This window comes from Chinchilla lanigera, unplaced genomic scaffold, assembly GCF_000276665.1.
Source record: "Chinchilla lanigera isolate Chin_1 unplaced genomic scaffold, ChiLan1.0 scaffold00014, whole genome shotgun sequence".
NCBI lineage: Eukaryota > Metazoa > Chordata > Mammalia > Rodentia > Chinchillidae > Chinchilla > Chinchilla lanigera.
In genome coordinates, this window is record NW_004955415.1 from 2,019,786 (window position 1) to 2,035,556 (window position 15,771).

A 15,771-nucleotide genomic window follows, 5' to 3' on the forward strand; every position below is an offset into this window, starting at 1 on the left:
AGCCCCGTCCAAGCATATTTTTCTGGTGTTTATCCTGTCTGACACTTTAAAGTCTTTGTGCTGGCTTAGGGGCTGCTTTGCAAGGGGAAACAATAATATACGACAGGACACATACTTTATATGATTATTTATAATAGTCACCCAAAGAACGATATACAAAACAGTGCAGGAAATCTGTCCACAGACTATAGACCAAGAGTCCACCTGAGGGCCTGGATCCCACAGAAATGTCCTGCATGAGTCCAGCTGAGGACCTGGAGCTCATAACAATGCCTCCCACAAACCCAATTGGAGGCCCAGAACCCATAACAATATCTCATGCAGGCCTGTTTCACGGATCTGCGCTGAGAAGGTCCAAAGGTCAGTGGTGAAATCTAGGAAGTCTGTGCCAGTGGGATGAAGGATCTGTGCTAACAGGCTCAGGGATCTGCACTGGAGCCAGGAAGCAATGCTCAGAAGAACCAGAGCTCTCCCGAAAGGTACCACAGCCATCCTCGGCAACAGTGAGGTCCTGAGCTCCTCCGATGATCAAGATGAGCGAGTTCCCATCAGGGAAGCCCAGGCAGCAAGTCTCTCTAGGAAGCCAGCCGTGCACCATCTTCCCCTCCGGAGCCAGGAAGCTGTGCTCAACGTGAGGACCAGAGCTCTCCGAAAGTGAACCAAAGCCATTCTCAGTGCCAGTGAGGTCCCGAGCTCCTCAGAGGATGAAAACCGCCAAGTTCATCAGGAAATACAGCATGACGAGCTCCTTCAAAAACCAATAGCTTCTTACAGCTCTCACCAGCTCCAACAACCTTTCTCTACTTCCAACAGCCTCTCTCAGCTCCCAGCAGCCCCTTTAGTTCCCCAAAGCCTTTTTCTTCTTCTCCAGGTCTGCCTCTTATTCTGCTGGCAACAGTCCCCAGGTGGGCCTCCCATACCCAGCACCACACTTAACTCAGTTCAGCTGGGGGTTACAAGTTGACCACCAGTTATCAACCCACTACAGTCTTGATTCTATATCTTGATGTTTCTCATCATTTTTAGAAAATTCTCATTCAAAATTTCTTCAGATGTTATTTCTCTATTCTTTCCACTGTTTTATAGGAATATACTTACATGAATTTTAAAATTTTCATTGTAGCACAAATATCTTTTACTTCCTTTGATGTGTTCCTCATCCTTTAAAAAAAGAACTCTGTGTTAATCATATTTCAGAATGAAGTACTATAAATCTGACTGCACATGGCTGAAACTTGTCCCTAAAAGGGTCAAGTTCTAGGATGAGTTGGGGCTGTTCAAGGTACCTTATTGAAACTTCCAAAAGTCTATATATTTTCTTTTAGGTTGATCAGTTTCCTTGCTAGCAACTTAAGAGTTTCCTGTTACAGTTTGTAATTCTGAGTACCAGCATTCCACAATCAGAGGAGCAGAAGAGTTCACTGAGCTCATCATGTGTCATGCAAACTTTTGTTAAACTCTTGCATTTCCATTAGATTCCTAGCCCTGAACTGGTATCTGCCTGGTTGGACTTCCCCAAATAGTAGCTTTCCCCGTATTTGGCCAATGTGTAATAGACTCTCAGATGTGTTGTCTATATTGTGTCTAGTAGTATACTCATTTCTGAAATTCTAAGTTTTCTTCCTTTCTCACTCTTTTTAATGCTTGCTTGAAGCTTTCAGGCTCATATGCTAGGCACTCACTTGAAGGTTTAGATTTCAAATTTATCCATTCTGCTTAATCATATTCTTTGTATCTATTCACTTTTTAATCTCCCAAATTACCTCTCACTCTTGTTATTGTGAGTTCATAGACTAAATTCTTTCTTTTAAAACTATTTTTGGAGTGATTAGAAAAGAATTTCAGAAAAATAATTGTAAGTACCTCAAGCATTGATTTTTCTATTTTACTCTTCTTACCCTTTAACATTACTTCTGCTAACTTTGTATTAGTTTTGGTGATGATGAGCTAGCTCTGAGAAAAATGATGGATTTATTATGAATAAACTGAGAATATATTCTTCAATTTTAGATCAGTGTTCAGTTTATGTTAACACAGTGTAACACAGTGTTTATTGAATACACAACAAAACATAATCTTATTTTTTTCTTTAATTCTAAAATATGAAATTGTGAGAGGATAGCACATTCTAAAATAGTAATCACATAAACTTGTCATAGTATTTGCAAGCCAAATATTACATTGATTCTGTGGCCTCAACCTGCTGTTCACTCTATGCTATGTATCGAGAGTTAATCGAAGACCACAATATAGATGTGCGATTCCTACTTTCTTTTTTTACCAGATGAATCTGTGATAAAGTGGGCATCAACATCTTGTTTCAATTAAATAGCTAATAAATTATAGCATTGGGAGAAAAAAAAACTCAGGTATATTTATAATATTGTAAAAGTAATGATACTTTTCCTGAAATGTGCTTTCTTCTTGCCCAATATCTGCAATTTAAAAAAAAGTCTTCAGTAACCTAGAACTTTGAAAGAGCTTGTCCTGGAGAAGGGGAAGAACGAAGTGAGTCCCTTACTCCTGGCCAGTGCCACCTTCACGAGCTGTTGGACAGTCCTGCAACGTATTTAGATGAGTTTTCTTTTTAGTTCCCCCGCCCCCCACTTTGCACATATATGGCTTTTGGGTTGTTTGCCATTTGAGTAATAATAAATGAAAGATTAATTACAAGTGAAACCTTTTCTCCCAATAGAGAGAAGGAGAAAAATGTCATCAGGTGCGTTTGGCAGTTGGAAATGGTTTACGGAGTGATGTATGGATACAGTTTTTAGACAGATATGGAAATATTAAGATGTGTGAATTTTATGGAGCTACTGAAGGAAACATTTGTTTCATGAACCACACTGGGAAAATTGGATCAGTTGGGAGAACAAATTTCTTTTACAAAGTAAGTATAGTATTATATTTCTAAAAGAAATATTCTGAAGAAGTTGACTACCCATTTTTTAGACTTTATACTTGTAAAATATAATTATTACCACTTTTTTAAAAAAAGTCAAGATCTTTAAATAACATAGTGGGTGTCAGCAAACTATGGTGGTATAGGTTGTTCAAAGCTCAGTCATCTCCCATGCTTTTGCTCTATGGCATGTGATTCATGACACATACTTTTTTGTTCAGTTTTAAAATTTAATGATATGATGTATAAATGGTAAGCATAGGTCCTGATATATTTGACTCCATCTTTTAACTTTCTCTAAGTATTCTTATTCTACCATTGCAAATTATCTTCCATCATTCATATAATTTAAAACTAAGTATAGGCTTCTAATACTATTTTTCTTTAAAGTTTTTCTTTAAAACATCACTAATATCTTAAAAGTATCAAAAGAAATTACCTTTTTAGGATTAAAATCTTGACAGCTGATCAATAGAGAAGCAAAATACAGTGGAGAGATGTCCTTAACTAGCTTAGAGAAGATAACTGTCAAATAGATTTTATGCTAAGCATAATTTTTAAAAGAATAAAGGTGAAAATAAAGAGAAACACTTCAGAATTTATAAAGTAAAATTGACTTTAAAAACCTCAAAGGAAAATAAAAATATCTTCAATGATGTAGAATATTTAAATAATAAACAAATTACTTGAACTATTAAGCATGTAAAAATCTAGACATTTATTAACTATAGAATACCTATTTTTTTAAAGCACTTATGAAACACTGATGAAAATTACTGCACCAGTTAACACACTACAACAAACTCAAAGGATGGATTATATGGACTATATTCTTGGCAACAGTTTGATTGTTATAAATAATTTTTAAAAGGCAGCTAGTTTAATCTATATCTTTAGAAAAATAAGTTCTATATTCCCATGGGTCAACAAAAAACTCATAATAGAAACTGGAAGATATTAAGAGTAGAATTATAATGCAAATGTCACATTTAAAAACTGAACTTAGCTAAGAATAGCTGGAAATTAGTTGAATGGAGCTAAATGCCCATCTGTATGCTAATTTTTTAAAATACCAACTAAAATAAACTCAAAGAAAAATAGAAGAAAATAAGAAAGCAAAATTTAGTGAAATATAACATTTAGTGAGAAATGTCAAAAAATATAAATATATTTTTAAATAAAGAAATAGAATTTGGTGGATAGAAAGAAGGCATAACTAACAATATTAGGAGTGGAAAGGGAACATTACCATCGCCGCTGTAGAAACCAAGACAACAGTAAACGGATGTTTAGGATGAGTTCATATCAAGAAATTTGAAATTATTAGACAAATTTCTAGAAAACTACAACCTAACAGGACTAACTCAACAATTATCACACTAAATAAAATGAATTTATAATCCAAAACTTTCCCCTAGTCTCAGAAAACTTCCCTGTTGAATGTACCAAATATTCAAAGGACAAGTAATTCCAATCTTATAGAATGGAAAAGAAAATTTTCATTCATTTTCTGCCCCTAAACTGATACAAACAGTGCAAGAACAAATGTTGATGGACTGAGGCATTTATAAGTGTCCATGGATAAGAAAGGCCTTCATTAGTCAATTTTGCCCTCTGTGTACTTCCTCCTTGGCCAAACCCATGTCTCTGAGGATTTTAGAGCACTCGCTCAAGCCTTTTTTGGAATTGTGTTTGAAAAACCTCTTAAGAATTTCATGGTGCAGGTTTTGGCATATTTGCAGCTTTTGGATCTGTAGCTTCTTTAGTTTTATAGAATAAGATTTCTGTATAATAAACTCCCTACATCAAAGAACACCTGGCTGAAACAACAATGAAAACATGTATTTGATTTTCTTGTCAGAGGTAATTTTTTGATGTCTGGAAGTAATTGATGCTCATGTGCCTTCAGACTGCAGTGGCCCCCCTTTCAGTCACACTGCCTACTGAAATCTGGAGCGCATCACACTAGCTCTTTAAACTTAGCGTGATGCGCTCCAGATTTCAAATCACTTTTATAACAGATTCTCTTTGGATGGTAAAGGTCTAGTCTGTAGATCAGAAATGCGCTTGTATTCTGAACAAAGGTATTGTTGGAAAGTAAATGTTAATGTTCCGAAGTTTTGCACTTAATTTTCTCAATTCGTCACACTATTTCCATTACAAATTTGTGAGTGAAGTCATTCCAAAGTAACATCTAATGAGTAAGATGAAAGTGATTTCATTTTTACTATGACTTCAGTTTTTTTTTTTTTAATTTTCTGATGCTTTCAGTTCCTCCAGAGTGTAATAATGACAATTAATGTAAAACATCATTATTTACTCCAATTTTTTCACAAAACTTTTAATTTCCCACTAATTTTACTTTAGCTTTTTTTTTTTCCAGTTTATAAAAGAAAAAAAAGTTGTGCCTAATATAAGATAGATTCTAGTCTGTCTTTCAGGTTTTTTTTATATGTTATTTTGTTAAATAACAGCTAATAAAAAAAATTTGGTACAATAATTGCTTCTCAATTAAGTAGGGGGATTTGACAAGTATGTCTCTCATGAATTTAAATCTAATAGAGGGTTATGCTTACTACCGAGAGGGAAATCAACCTCCTAACAGAGAGAATATTATAAGAGAAGGAGAAAGATTAGTAAGCAACATAGAGTTCTTATAATTCAAGTACCTTTCTTTTGTGTTGTACCTACTGTAAAAGCATAAAAACCAAAGGCTGTTGCCCATACATAACCTTAAGGCAAACAATATAAAAACTCTGCTGACAACATATTTGAAAGACAAATCCAAGTAAAATCTGTGAACAGTCTTTTATACCTTGGAAGGAACAAAACTGAAATTTATACATGATATAAACCTTGAAAAAAAAATAAAATAAATGTAATAAAAACTAGCTGAAAATATGAATAAATATTAAAATAATAAATACTTAAATATAACCAAGAAATACTGAGGAAAACCTTTCTATGTAGGCTCAAAATATTACAGTACTCTCTTTAAAAATAAGGGCCTCAAAGAGACGTTTCAAGAATAGGCATAAATCAATAAAAGGACCTAAAAGTAAATATCCTTAGCTCAAAAAAAGAAATAAACACCACACGAAAAGACATAAAATTAAAATGAACCATAAACATTTTTTGGGAGCAAAATGGATCAGATTAACAACAAATTATGAAACCAAAATTAAGAGAGAAAAGCAACAAACAATAAAAAGCAAAAATACAGTTTGAAAAATACAGACAGTGATTTAACATGCATAATTGAATTTCTGTAGAAAGAACAGATTAAAGAGAAGAATAATTATTTTAATTATGATGGAAAAAATCCTTAAATCAAAGACTTGAGCCATTAGCAAAAAACACACTATGTTCCAGGGAAAGAAATATGGCACAGAATGATCATCAGAAAAGTATATTCTGAGGAAAGTATTCAATAGAAATTAAGGAAGTGTAAGGAGACGCTGAGGTAGAGAATATAGAATATGTAGCATGGTTGAAGGTGAAGAGGATATCAGGCCTTTCACAAAACAAAAACAGAATGCTCAGTGAAAGACAAAAAGTAAGGAAATGTTTTCATCTAAGGATTTTGGTTTTGGCTAAGGTGTCCTGGAAGGAAAAAAGCAATGGAGGTTTTTTCAAAATGTTAAGGAATCAGAGACTATAATACTCATGGATTTATAAAAATGCAATACTTCTCCATAAAATTCACTGAATGAAAAACAGTAGTCATTCAAAGATAAAACAGAACTTAGAAAGAAGGAACAGCCTTCAATGGAAAGGTTTGATGGTGAGCATTGAATCCATTTAAATGCAGAAAACTGAACAGCGCTGAGTTATGTACACAAATGGCATGGGAAAATGACAGTATAAACATAGTTATCATGCTAACAAAAGCAGCGGTGAGGTGAGTGGAGAGTGAGAATTGTAAGTGGTAATTATCTCTTCTTTCACACTGGTAAACCTATAGACACAATATCAAGATAAAAACAGATTAGTGAAAAGGCTAATTTTCTTAACATTTTCATAGTCCTCTTTATTGTCTTAAAAGTAGTCATTTTTTAAGGATGAAAAAAATCAACTGCAAAGTTAGGGAGCATTCACACAAGATCACTGTCATCTGACATCGGTGCCCATTTTTGGAGTCCCTTAAGCTATCCTTAGATTCCATGATTCACCAGAAGGCTTCATGAAACCCAATGAAATCCATGATAGTCAGAGTTACTGCTTATCACAGCTAAAGGTTGCAGATTCAAATCAGTCAAGGAGGAAATGTATAAGGCCGATCCAGAAGGGTATGAGGAACACAGTTTTCGGATGTGCTCTCCTGTGGCATTAGAACAGCATTGCTTTCCTGGCACTGATATGTGACAGTGAATACATACAGAGTGGTGCAAGTAGGGAAAATTACTAGAACCTTGGCCTCAAGAGGATTTTAGGGGGTTCGATCATACAAATCTCTTTACCTGGCCCCTGGATCCCTTCCATCTCCCGTATCTCAGAGGTGAAGCTGGATGATCCAAAGCCCCGACCCTCTGTCACTTTGGTGGTTTGGCTCAGCGACTCCATATAAATGATATTGTTGCTATGTGGTTGGTCCAAGTCTGTTAGACAAACACATTCTTAGAACAGCACTGCAAAGACTGAGGTATTACCTCCCAAACTGAGGGTGGAGGCCAGACCTCTCTCTGAGCAAGGTTGAGTCTTAGCTTTGCCCTCTCCTTGACTTTGATGAGTTATATTTCTTTGTGTGTGTGTGTATCTATATCTATTTTTATATATCTACATATCTATGAATATATATGAATATGCAAATGCACACAAATATGTAGTGAAACTCCCGTGGCTGTTATATACAGCCATGTAATTATGGATTGTACAGTCTGGGGGAAACCATTTAGTAGGACTGTTATCAGTGGGATCCCTGTAGCTGTGCTCTGACTATGTACACATACACATATACATGTTTTTCTAGGCAGTTTGAAGTATGACAGCTCTTTTCATTACTGTTATAATGCTGCTATTATTGTAAGCTCATGGGAACATCTTGAGGGCAAAAAGACATAAACAGATACTTGTATCTGAACACTAATGTGTGGATCTAAGGTACTTCCAGATAATGCTACAATATAATTTATTTCATCTGAGATGTAGTTACCCAGTTTTTGGCTATCAAATTCCCTGTGTTTGACTAAAGTGATTTGGTGGATTGTGAGTCTCACTCATGCACATCAATACCACATTAATCTAAAAGAAATAACACTAAAGCTGATATCACATGTCTGGGAGCATTTTCTAAGACCTAAAGCATGTTAAAACAGGAGAGAAAAGAATGAATAATGAACAGGATTCAGTGTTTATTTGACCAGGGTGATAAAGGCAGTTCCAGAACTTCTTGAATCTTTCTTGCAATCAGCCATTAAGCAAGTGGCCAATATCCTGTTATCCCAAATACAAAGGCAACAAAATGAGCATTTTCATCTTAATAAGAATGTTTATGTCCTTTTCCATTGGTCCTAATCTTAAAATAGGATAACATTAATTTTGCCCCATACAGTGTTTTCATGCATAAATTCAACTCAGCTCTTGTGCTCTTAATTGACGTATAGGAAGTACTCAATGGATACTAGTGGCCCTCATTTGTATTTTAATCCACATAATGAATCATGAGAATTACATGTTGATTTTATCAAGATTAATGATCAGAAATGTTTCTGTTTAATTGTAGATATTAAGTAATATTAATACACTTACCTCACTAACCTTACTCCTCTTTCCCTAGTCGTTCTCTCCTTCTGCCTCCCATTTTTCTCTCTTGTTTTCCTTTATAATTTTTGCTCATTTTTATATTTCCATGTTAGTTTAATATTTCTAATCCTAGAACATTTCTAATTTCTAATAAGATTACTTATTTAATTTTCAGTCAAACCTCAATTTTCTTATATATAAAATGAGATGGTTGAACTAAACCAATCTGCAGTTCTCTCCCATGATCAGAATTTAGTGGACCTATGTGTCAGCATAGCTTGATAATCAGGACATTACAGAGCCAAAGTAGCTGGAAATACATGGACATAGGTAGGGGGACATTCAATTAGCTCAGATCCCAATGTCATGAGGATGGACTAACAATTTTGTCATCTCACTCTGCAATAGCTTACAGAAGTACTGAACGTTAGTTTAGGAACATTAAAATGAAAGCCCTAGGTGAAAAGGCTCAAGTGATTATCAAGTAACTGTACTGTTTAGTCATTTGCTGCCTTTTCTAGAAACTGTAGGGAAAAAGTAAACAAAATCCTGGCACTCTCCTAGTGTGTATTACTTCTATTCAATATTTCCTTTTCAAAAGACAATATGAATGACCCACAGTTAGAAGAGTATGTAAACAAATGCTTGGATTGCATCTGTACCTTGATATAATTCATTCATGATTAAAATTTAGTTGTGCTTTTATAAGATAAAGTAGAGCGTAAAAGACATAAAACAAATGCCAATAAAAGAGTACTATGCACTAGCACCTTCAGTTGTGAGTTTCAAGTATTAAATTTTTTATAGCTTGTTTTAATAAAGCCATATTCTAGTTACTTACTTCAACTGAGCCAGTAGATGTCATGGCTCAAATAACTAAATGCTTGTTTTTTGCTTAATTTTGGTTTTGCAGCTTTTTTTCAGTTTTGACTTGATAAAGTATGATTTTCAGAACGATGAACCAATGAGAAATGAACAAAACTGGTGTAGCCGTGTAAAAAAGGGTAAGACTCATATTTGAAGATAATCTCTTAAGCAAGGCTTCCAAATGTGTATATCATTATTACTGAAGTTTAGGAAAGAATGAATTATTAGGCTTAATGTGTAATTTGACATATTTGGAATTTAATGCAGGCAGGATAATTTAATTATTTATTAGACATTACTAACCCCAACAGGGTCTCTTGGAGTGTACATTGTTAAAATTAAAAAGTATTTATTATTTAGCTATTTTGCTTAATCTACCACTTCCGGTTTATAACAGCGCCATGTGTCTAGTGTTCCATTTTATGGAACAGTACGGGTATAGTGGAAAGTCAGGCCAACATGGATTTAACTTTGGGCCTTTATACTTAGAAACTGCAAGCATGAGAAGGTTAGCCAGCCAGAGTCTCATTGTTTCATGCGTAAATTAGAATAACAACAGTTATTACATGTGGCTTTCAATGACAAGTAAAGGAGATGTGTGTAAACCCCTGTTCTCTTTTTCTCCTCTTTTACCTATCACTTCTTTTCACAAGATAGATCTACAAGTTGAGCCTACAAATTTTAAGGAAGGAAAGCACCCAAATCAACAACATATAATCACATTAAAAATAAAATGAAATGTAGACTTGTGCACATAGTATTATTTAGCAATTCAGTCTCCATAGAGTAGGTCAAGCTTGTTATTTACTGCCTTATATTGCCTCAAACTGCACATCAGCGCCGACTTCCTCAGCGTTTACTTCAGATGTGGAGAGATAGATTGCAAAACTGTTGTTAATGTTCTGGTAGCTGACAGACTGAAAAATATGAGCTTTTTTATTAAAAAATTTTCCAAATTCTGACTTTCAAGCCTAAAGGCATCAATCAAATATGTTCCTCTAACACACCTCTGCAGACACTTTCCAACAAAAAGGCAATTTCTAATGAGGTTGCAAAGAACTTAAACACAAGATTTTTTTTTTTTTTATAAAAACACAAGTGTTTATTTCAATTACAGTATCTGACACTGGGATTTGAATTTCAGAACTATGTATATGGTCTTAGCGTTTCTTAAAATGCTTTTTGATCCCCAAATGTCTGCTTTATTCTTTAGAATTCTCATTACGAATTACTCAAATTTTTCCATTAAGGCATTGTGTCACATTTTGGGTCAATTATGCCCAAACAAGAATAACATGAATACACTCTGACTTATTAAGTATTTCTAATCATTAGTTCATCAGAGAAGAAGCTCACTTATGTCCTGAAAAAGAAAAGCAAAGAACATTAAGTCTTTTGAAGAATTATAATTGGCTTAGCAAGGATTCCCAGCATAGCATCCCAGACTAATAAACCATTTCTGAACGTTTCTAATAGCATAGCAATAGTATCAGAGAGTATTTTCAGGAACTTTGCCACAAACTCATGGACACTTGTATCTGAGTTCTAGGGTTGCTTGTTTCTCTGATTTTGGCAACTTACTTCACTCCTCTGGAAATGAATTCCTTCCTTATGAAGTAGGACTTATAATATAAATTTCAAATGATTTCTAAAAAGAATAAGTAAAATGGAAGTTGCAAGGAGGTCATGGTAGGTGTCCAAAAATATTCTCCCATCCTTTCATTAGAATTATTATTAGACTTGGTATTTATATTGCTGTCAATTTTTCTGCATTAAAATATACATAATCAAAAACAAAACTAGCCATCAACTCAGAAAGTTAAAGAAATTTATTACACCTTTGCTTTACTTTCAGTTCACTTTCTGTTGGTTTTTCCAAATTTGTATTCTTGTACAGGTGTCTGCACTGAGTGTAGGTGAGGTCAAATAGGATAGAAGTAAATTCAAAGGAAAGTGAGATGAGCAATAGTGATTGGGTTAGATAGATTTAAATTAGATACATGTAACAGTAGTTTTAATCAGATAACTGCAAAAATGTCCTTTTCCCTTGCAGGAGAACCTGGACTTCTCATTTCTCGTGTGAATAAAAAGAATCCCTTCTTTGGCTATGCTGGGTCTTACAGGCACACAAAAAACAAATTACTTTTTGATGTTTTTAAGAAGGGAGATGTTTACTTTAACACAGGAGACTTAATGGTCCAAGATCAGGAGAATTTCCTTTATTTTTGGGACCGTATTGGAGACACATTCAGGTATAAACTCAATCAAGTCGGACTCGATCCGTAATTGCTGTGCTTTTCTGGAAGTACTGGAGACCACATGTTCTTTAGCTGACAGTGAAAACAGATCCCTTTTACTTTACAATGCCTCCCCACTTAAATTTTATTGACCATCCGTTTCTAGACTGAGCCACAAGTTAAATTTTGATGTAATATTCTGTAATAATTTTAATTTTAGGAGGTTAGTGCACATCACTAAGCTCCTTTTTTTTAGAATATAAAACTACCAGACAAATATGAAGTCTCAATAGTAATGTTAAACAGAAAACCAGTTTGGTCAAGATGGTCTAATTCTCCTTATAGAGAAAGTACAGAACAAGAAAATTTTTTGTGTCTTGTATTTCTTTTTTTAATCTCCTAAAATTATTTTAGGTCTATAAAATTATTTTGCTTTAGTAGTTGATAGCTATAAAATAGTAAAAGCTTAGGATAAACATTTAACAAATACTTGAATTAATAAATTATACTTCCTCCTTCCTTGCCTTTTGTACTGTTAAAAGCTCACTTTTTATGAAATTACTTGAGTTAACATAAAATGTTCCTATGAATTAAGGGAGCTAAAGGGACTAATACCTATAAATTAAAGTCTGTATACCGAAAGGCAGCTCTAGGCTGGGCACAGGGGTCTGCACCTACAGCCCTACCTTCTTGGGAGACTGAAGCGGGAGGATGACTTGAGCCCAGGAGTTCATAATATAACTGTCTCAGAAACAGAAAAAAAAAAAAAAAGAAACGTGAAAGACAACTATAGCTTTCCTTTTAATTCCTCATATCCTCATCACCCAACATGAGGAAGTTTGTGTACTTAATTATTGTTATTTTACAAAATAAAGATTTTTTGTAATAGTAATCCTTATCATTATTTCTTTATTGGGGGATTGCTGTATTATAAAACATCTACAGGAAGAATTTTTACTATTAAGGCTTAGGGAAAGTAATTTTCATCAAAATCTAGATGCTGATTTTGTTGAGTTAACCAACAAAGTGCTCCCTTAGAAATGATTTTTATTTTGAAAACTAGTTATTTTTGATCATTAGGTGCTTGCATAGAGCCAGATGCAAGGCATTAAAGCTAGAAGTGTGTGCCTAATGCTTCAAATACAGGTATACTAACTGGAGTTTGTTTTCCATGTAGGTGGAAAGGAGAAAATGTTGCCACCACAGAGGTTGCGGACGTTATTGGAATGTTGGATTTCATACAGGAAACAAATGTCTATGGTGTGGCTGTGTCAGGTATGAATAGATTTCTGAATCTGAAGAATTTTCAGAATAGAATGTACAAGTGTACTTTAGTTTTAAAGTTATTTTACAACTCAGTTTTTTAATTTTTAGATATCCAAAGAAATATCTTAGTCATGGCAAGTGACGCCCTTCACTAAGCTACTCCATGGGCACATTAGGAGAAATGTACTAGATGAATTTTAATACCACATGTAATTTTAACCAGAGCTTGAACATTTTGTTGAGTGACTCAGTGTCTGAGAATAGTTGAAGCTTTTCAAAGGTCTGCTATTTTTTTGTGTGTGATGACTATGGCTTGTACATACCATTAAAAAAGAATGTTCTAATTTAAATGTTTAATAACATTAACTTGTTCTTTTAAAAACTTGTCTTATTAAAAATTATTTAAAATTTGTGTGCCTTCATGTAATTATAATATATCACAACATATTACATGTAACATATATATGTATTTCATGATGGTGAGAATGGTACTCAGAGTGACCAATTTGAAGTCACAGGAAAACTGTGCTTTTTCACTATCCTTTTTTGATTTTAACAACTGAAAAAATTTTCCAGCTAATGCTTATAAAGGTGTGAGAAACCAGGTGAGGAGAGTTCAAATAGAACAGAGGAAGGGGATGTTTGTTTAATAAACAAAAAAGGGTCCAGCATGATCTGATCTCCCCTAAGATCTGGCATGATAAGCAGTGAGCAATATATGGAATTAAGGAAATACAAGTTCTTAGTTTTAATTTAAAATATGTCTTTTTTTGCATCAGTGTATAAAATGGCATTCTTGTTGGAATATATTGTCTTTAAATACGTGTTTTCTTTCTTAGTAATTTTGCTAGTGGTGATAGGGTACAAACTATTGGTAGCTTCAGTTTTCCATTCTATGTATTTTATTTCTGTACCACAGACAGTTTGGGACAGATTATGGATTCCTGTAGTCTTAAATTATTACTAGGGAAGGGCACACACTGATTTATACCACTGTTACATTGTTACCACTCCAATAGTTTTAATGCCTCTGTAGCAATAAATGTGTTAACAAGACTTTAATTCACCTGGTATTTAAATTTGATTCTATATTAAACTTTCTTTTAGGTTATGAAGGAAAAGCAGGAATGGCTTCCATTATTTTAAAACCAAATAAGTCTTTAAACTTAGAAGAGTTTTATGAACAAGTTGTAACATCTCTACCATCTTATGCCTGTCCACGATTTTTAAGAATTCAGGTAATTCTGCAGTCTAATTCAAACCTAAGATCAGAAACCGGGGGTGGCTTAACAACAACATAATATTACATCTGTCTTGGTTACTTTTTTCTGGTTGCTGGGACAAAATATCTGACGACCAAAATTAAGGAAGGAAAGGTTTATTTTGCTTACAGTTTGTGGAGGTTTTAATCCGTACTAGGCATGATTATAAGGCAGAGTGGCATGTGGCAGAGGGCTGCATCTCAGGCGGCAGCCACAGCTAAGCAGCTACCAGGACACACACACCAGGGCGGAATAGGGGAGGAATCTCCCCAAGCAGCTTCCTGCTCTCCCTTACATATGCAAACTATCCACCCCAGGGTGGGTGTAGCTCTCACACCCATATTCAAACTCTAATAGCCTGCCCCAGGGCTGCAGGAGGCTTTGGGGGGACACACAGATATAAACCATAACATTCCACCCCTGGCCCCCCAAAGACTCATGCCCATCGCTTCATACAAACAGCATTTAGTCCATCTGCAAGAGTTGCCAAAGTCCTAACAGTTTCAGCATTGCTGACGAGTCCAAGTCCCAAGTCTCCTCCGAGATGTAGGGCAAACTCTTAGCTGTGGACCCCCCGTACAAATGAAAAGTTAAACACTTTTAACATTTAATGGCACAAAATAAGCAGTACCATTTCAAAAGGTACAAACAGGGGGACACAGAGCATTGGGACCAAAGCAAGTCTAAAATCTCGCAGGGCTAACGTTATGTCCTGTAATTTTACATGCGGCATCTGAAGAAACTTGTGGCACATTGTGAGCTTCAAAGGGCTTGCATGAGCCTACCCCTGTGGCATTTTTGGTGGTTACAGCTTTCATGGCTTCTCTCTTAGGCCTGCTTTGCTCTCTCCGGGCAGTTTTCCTCAGACAATCCACGGTCCTGGCTTTTTTAAACTTTTGAGGTCTCTAGGGCACCTTTTGCTTTACACTCACAGCCTCACACACTGCCCTCTCAGGGGCACACTGCCTGGCCACCCAGGCCTTCTGAAATCTGGGTGGAAACCTCTTAAACCTCAGAACTCCTGCATTTTTTATGCACTTAAAGCCAGGGCCACGTGGATGATGCTAAGGTCTGCTGCCACCTGGAGCAGTAGCCAAGCTTTTTTTTCTCTTGGCCACAGGGGTCGAGTGCCTGGATTGCTGGGCACTCTGAATCTAATTTTGAAAAGCAGATTTTTTTATGCTGCCGCCATTTTGGAACCTGGGGCAGCCGCCGCCGCCATTCTGGAACAGGGCACTCAGCAGCTTTTTCCTCAAGGCAATGTCTTTCACCTTTGCAGTTTTGAGGCTGTAAAGGGTGGAGACTTGCTATTTCTTGTGATGCCCTTAGGCCATCTTTTTTATTTTTTTGGTTTTTTTTTAGCAATGGAGATCTCTTTAGCTCCACCTTTGCAGTCTAAAGCATTACTGGAGCTTTCTTTTTGGCCAGACTCACAACATTTTAAATCATCCTGCTGGGCTCTGTGTTTTTGATTTTCAATATAAATCTGGCTAAA

At 35.3% G+C, this 15,771-nt stretch overlaps 1 protein-coding gene across 2 annotated transcripts in view; it reads left to right on the forward strand.

Annotated features, from left to right (window-relative positions):
- Slc27a6 (solute carrier family 27 (fatty acid transporter), member 6) overlaps positions 1–15,771 on the forward strand; it is a 68,493-nt gene that overhangs the window by 46,478 nt on the left and 6,244 nt on the right. The window contains exons 5-9 of one of the 2 annotated variants that reach the window (XM_005380551.2): positions 2,696–2,890; positions 9,558–9,648; positions 11,565–11,763; positions 12,926–13,023; positions 14,122–14,252. In XM_005380551.2, the coding sequence (XP_005380608.1) occupies positions 2,696–2,890; positions 9,558–9,648; positions 11,565–11,763; positions 12,926–13,023; positions 14,122–14,252 (714 nt within the window). The remainder of the gene's footprint in view (positions 1–2,695; positions 2,891–9,557; positions 9,649–11,564; positions 11,764–12,925; positions 13,024–14,121; positions 14,253–15,771) is intronic. The other variant, XM_005380552.2, reaches the window with a different exon arrangement.